Here is a 6,000-nt window from a genome sequence, read left to right as displayed (position 1 = left end):
GGATCAATGATCTGACTTGGTATAAGGCACCTTCCCATTTTCTCCCTTTGAAACAAGCATTTGAAATATGTTGTTGACCTTTCTGCCCCCAGATAAGACAACCTTTAGCTGAATGCTGATTTTTATCTCCCTCCCCCTCCCCCATTTTTGCTTCAGTCATTAGCAAAGATGACTCCTTTGGTCAGGATCAAGATCAGCACACTGAGAACTTATATGTTAATCCCCACCCACCCTGTAAACCTTAAACAAAAACCAATGAATGGTCTGGGAAGTTCATTTGACAAACTGAATGATTGTGTGATAGGGTGTGAATGATGAATCTTCGCCCAAAGAAAGCTGGAGATACTCTTCGGAGTGTGCCAGCCTGCCAGGACCAAGCATGATTGAGAGCTTTGTCACTGACTTCACAGGTATTCCCAATTTATCTTTATAAGGTACTGGCTTTCCTTTTCTTAATCATCATATAGATAGCCAATGCTGGAACTGCAAGGGGAAAAAGAAGAAGAAGAAAAGATTTGTCTGAATACTATGGTGATGTTGTTAATGGTATTGCTAAATTCTAGCAAAAACAATAACGAAGACCTCCCTCCCCTGCACACTTCACGGGGCTAAAACCTGAAGAGAAGGCTAGTGAGCAATAAATATAAAATCAGTAAGTACAGCCTATGAACTACAAATTTCTTTGGGTTTGGAAAGCTTCTCAGCAAAAAGGTCCAAACTGCTTTTTGCAAGAATGACATGGATCCCACTATATCAGGATGTCCAAATGTTGTGGGACACCTACTCCCATCAGTCCCAGAAAGCATGGCCTATGTTAGGGATGATGGGAGTTGTAGTCCTCCAACAGCTGGAAGCGACTAAATTGGCTACCCTGCTCTACATAAATCCAAGGGGCTTTCTTTCTAATAAAACTTTTATACAATGGCTCAGAATCAAAATATCAGTTTGGCGTATGTTTGTGTGTATGCATGTATGTGTGTGTGTGTGTGTGTGTGTGTGTGTGTGTGTGTGTGTATATATATATATATATATATATATATATATATATATATATATTCTTAAACCCATCTGTCTACCTGTACACATATACACGTTTGTGATTCATATATTCCTGTTTGATGTACATTATTACCCTGTACAGTGATACCTCAGGTTAAGTACTTAATTCATTCTGGAGGTCCGTTCTTAACCTGAAGCACCACTTTAACTAACGGGGCCTCCTGCTGCTGCCATGCTGCCGGAGCCCGATTTCTGTTCTTATCCTGAGGCACTATTTCTGGGTTAGCGGAGTGTGTAACCTGAAGCGTATGTAACCCGAGGTACCACTCTACATCTTTTCAAGGAATGTACATTTACAAATTAATAAAGTTCAGAGAAGAATACAAACCTTATACTGCCGCACATTCCCTTCTGCTACAAGATGGTGTTCATTCTCAGGTGTGATGCAGTATGCTAGTCTCTACAAAGGAGCACAGGCAGAGGAGAAGAATCACTTTAAGGAAAATTATACTTGCATATTGATGACGGAATAAAGCTTTTGACTTCTATTTTTATTTTTAGTAATAAAAACACACTTTAGTTAGTGCGGGAGTAAACACATCACAAGTTACACAGACATCTTTTGCTGCATGTGAGGATTCTGTGACACCATAGCACCTTAAACAAAAGGCAGGAGTGGGACACAGAAAGCTTAGTGGCAAATAACATAACCTGCTTTGAACCAGCTTTGCAATAGAAGATGCTGGGAAGTGAAAAGCAAGAGAGGGAAAATTGTGCCTTCATGCTTTCTTACTGAAAGGCTGAAGCACATCTAAAGTGAACGTGACAGCACTGAGAAGACTTTCCCATGGCAGTGACAGGGAAATTAATATGATCACAAAACTTAATTCTGCACAGTTTAGGGATGGTAATTGGGAAGCGAGCACAGTGCAATTGCAATGCAGAATAATGGGAGACATTTTTTCACCATAGAAAACAAGGCTCTTTTAGAAAGTATAGATAAACCAAATATGATAAATTTTGGGTTCTATATCCTTATACCAGTGCTGGTTAACCTGTGCCCCCCCCCCCAAAGTTGTTGGACTGCAACTCTCATCAGACTTTGCCAGCATGGTCAGGTCAGGGCGATGGGAGTTGTATTCCAACAATGTCAGGAGAGCCACAGGTTAGGAACATAGAAAGCTGTTTTATACTGAGTCAGTTGGTCCATCTAGCTCAGAATTGTCAACACTGACTGCCAGTGGCTCTGCAGAGTTTCAGGTAGGGCTTCCTTCCATCCTTACCTGGGGGATTGAACCTGGAGGGGCCTGCATGCAAGGCAGATGCTCTACCACTGAACTAGAACCCTTTGCCATCACTGGTCTACAGAGAGAGTTTTGAAATAACAGTTGGGATTTAAATTTGGAAAAGGAGTGTCACTGTCACCGTGTCTGTCCCAGCCTTGACCTCTGTCTTGACCTCTTTTGCTCAAGCCACATTCCCATTACTTTGCAAGTGTTTCGCCTCCATTAACAACTTAAGTGTGAAAAAACTGCAGAGAAGGGTTTCCCCCCATTTATTTTCACATCTGGTGTGTGGAAGAATTTCCTGTAACTCATTTTCTGTCATAGAATTTATTTTCACATCCAAGGCAAGGAAGTGTATCTTAAAAGCTTCCCCATTATATTTTGCTTCTATACATTATTATCACGTTTTATTCACTGATATAACACTTAATGCCAAAACAGTCATTCAAGGATGCACTTGGGGGTGGGAGGGTGTTAATGGTTCTCCCCAACACTGTTTTTTTCTGATTGGAATCACATCCCTCCCAGTCTGAAGCTTCTATTAGTCCCGGCACATTCAAGGAGCAAATTTCAAATAATAGAAATGGCATAAAAGAAATGCTCAACCAATTCCACTCCTTAATCTAATCTTTGCAGATGTTTTGAAGTTAAGAACAAGTTGCTAGCAGAGCCAACAGGGTGCCCTCTAGACTACAACTCACATCATCCTTGCCTATTGGCTACACTGACTGGGGCTGATGGGAGATGGAGTCCAGCAGCACCTGCAGGGCACCAAATTGGCTATCATCGTGCTAGAAAATGAGATGATGGCTCTCATGCCTAGTTTGTCCTTTAATAGGTCAGGTCCTGGGGTGTTTTAGCTTCCAAACTTCCAGAACAGGAAGTAGAAAAAGAGTCCTAAATCCCTTCTTGAAATGGCAAATTACTTAAAAGCTGATTCCAAAAGGTCACCTATCTGCAAAAGTGTTTGTGGAATTAAAGAAAGCAAACTCTTAGCTTAATAATGGCGATTTTCATTTCACAAAGAACATTTCCATGACATTTCACTGCTTGGCCACTCACTTGTTTAAAGGTCCCTCGCGCCTTCAATAATTTATAGAGGGCATACGCAGGCACAAGGATCATTGATGACAATGCTATTCCCCATCCGACAGAGTTGGCCCAGGGTGGGAAGACATACTCATCGTAGGTCAGAGGTTTAAAAGTGACAATGCTGGCTATTACCACAAACTGGGAAATAAGAGGAGAAAGTTATGATCAATTTCCTTTGAACCATATGTTTATTCCAAGATGAAACAAAGGAGACTCTTCAGGTGTCTCCTCAGAACAACAACAACAACAACAACAACAAGCCACTCTTGACCCTAAGGTCCCAAGGCAGCTTACAACAATTAAAGCACAATGTTAAAAACATTTTAGAAGAATTTACAATCACAGAAATAAGGTGGGTCCTAAGATATTTATCTCTCAAATATCAAAAGCCAGGATAAAGTGGTGTATCTTCAGTATATGATGAAAGCTATGTAATGAAGGTGTCAGACACACCTCTGTGGGGAGGGAGTCCCACAACTTAGGGGCTTCCACAGAGAATGCCCTCTTCCAGGCCGCTGCCACCCATGCTTCTGAGGGCAATGGAACAACCAAGAGGGCCTTCTCTGCCATTCTCAGCACCCAGGAGGGTCTGCAGGGAAGGAGGTAGTCTTTATGGTTACCTCCATCCTCTGAATCTTTCCCCAACCTTGGATTTCCAGATCTTATTGGATGACAACTCCTGTCCTCACTTGTCCATTGGCCCTGCTGGGTGGAGAGGATGAGAGTTGTCATCCAAGAAGATTTGTGGACACAAAATTAGCAAAGGCTGCTGTAGAACTCTGAAGCTTATTTTGTAATTTGAAGATGACTGGTTTAGTGTAAAATAAACATACAATATTTATCTGCAATCATATTAGTGACCACACAATAATTCTTGGCACTTATGTTAGTCACCAAGCGGCTTATCAAACTTCCTATAAATGCTTCCACTTGAAAAGTAATATGATAGAATCACCTTAGAGAATTGGCTTTACAGTTGACTCACAGCCGGGCTTTACCCTGTCTACAGAGGAACAGTATATACACATGCACGATTTTAAGGACAGGAAAGTGAAATATGTAAGAAAAGACCAGTGTCAAACCCAGTGAAGGGGAGGAGTGGAATAAAGTGACTGGAAAGGGGGGTGGACAAAGGGGTGTACAGATGTTTATTTTATATATTTAATACATTCATATACTTTCCCCCCCCCCCAGCACTCAAGGTGGTGTACTGTAAATGGTTCTCTTCCCCATTTTGTCCTCACAAACACTCTGTGACTGGCCCAAGGGGACCCAGTGAACTTCATGGCTGAGCAGAGATTTGAACCCTGGTCCCCAAGCTGTTAGTCTGACACTCTAACCACTACGCCATATTGATGTGCGAAGGTGCCTACCCATTGACTTGCCCCGAACAGTCTTCTACCTGAAAAGGAGGAGCTTTGCATGTCCCCTGGCCTAGGCACACCAATGTTGTAGTGGGAGCCCATTTTTCTGTATCACAATCCAAAAACTCAGTGTCTTCTCTCATCCCAAAATTCCAATTGCTTCTGCTGTCTAGCCTCACCATGCGCTTGTCGATTGTGGCATTCTCAGCTATCAAACTTAACAGCATGAGTGCAAATGGCAACCTCAGAAAGGGGACAAGACCCGATGCACCTCATTGTTTAATATTGAGTGTCAAGTTAAATCTTGTCACAGAAGAAAAGCCCGAAAGGGTTTTGATTTGCCTATAATGTTAGCTATTAGGCTTGTCGCTCAAACATCAAATTAAGGGCATTAGATGTCGGAGAAGAGGCTTCAGCCTGAGTTTATAGTCTTTGCTGATAGCATGCCATCTTTGGAACAGAAAACAAGCAAGCAAACAAAAACACCACTGCCATAACCCAGTAAAACCTGGATGCTGAACAATAGAATCATAAAGTTGGAAGGTATCCTCACCTAGTCCAACACACTGCAAATCAGGAGTCACAGCTAAGGAGTCCCTGACAGATGGCCCTCCAACCTCAGTTTAAAAACCTCCAGTGAAGGCCAACCCACCACTTTCTGAGGTGGTCCATTCCACTGTTGAACAGCTTTTACCATCAGAAAGTTCTTCCTAATGTTTAACTAGAATCTTCTTTCCTGTCATTTGAACCCATTGGTTCAGGTCCTTGCCATGATTCTGCTCCATATTGATCCAGAGCAGACTCCAACATATAGTTAGCAGAGTAAAAAATTAAACACGGTGCAGGGTTCCCAAAAAATAAGCCACAGGCAATCAACTTCATCCAGCAGAGTTTTTACGACTGAAGGCAAATGAACATAACGGTCACAAATCCAAGTCTTCAGGATTATCACAGTCCATAAGAAATCAAGTTGCAGCAGACTCAACTTAAACTTAGAAAAAGACTAAAACCTTAACACTACATACAGACCACCACACCAGAAGGAAAGAGAGACAGAAAGTGAAATCGAGGCTCCTTCTGGCCTATTATTATAGTCAGCATGACCTTGACAGAAATAGTTAACAAAACCAGCTTGAACCAAATGTTCAGCTTCTCTGAAGGAATAACCCAAACATCAGGAACCTTCTGCTTGTTTCCAGACAGGATAGAAGCTTGATTGTTAGCTAGAAACTTCCAGTTTGCACCAGCTTGTCTCATAC

General features: G+C 42.0%; 1 protein-coding gene across 1 annotated transcript in view; it reads right to left on the bottom strand.

Moving 5' to 3' along the window:
- Positions 1-258: 258 nt before the first annotated feature.
- SLC6A2 (solute carrier family 6 member 2) overlaps positions 259-6,000 on the bottom strand; it is a 55,240-nt gene continuing 49,498 nt past the window's right edge. Inside the window, exons 13-15 of the mRNA XM_079988803.1 lie at positions 3,348-3,515; positions 1,388-1,459; positions 259-483 (exon numbers count right to left, since the gene is read on the bottom strand). Coding sequence (XP_079844929.1) covers positions 460-483; positions 1,388-1,459; positions 3,348-3,515 — 264 coding nt within the window. The 3' untranslated portion in view covers positions 259-459. The remainder of the gene's footprint in view (positions 484-1,387; positions 1,460-3,347; positions 3,516-6,000) is intronic.

This window comes from Podarcis cretensis, assembly GCF_951804945.1.
Source record: "Podarcis cretensis genome assembly, chromosome: 8".
Taxonomy (NCBI): domain Eukaryota; kingdom Metazoa; phylum Chordata; class Lepidosauria; order Squamata; family Lacertidae; genus Podarcis; species Podarcis cretensis.
This window is presented reverse-complemented; position numbering and strand designations above follow the sequence as displayed.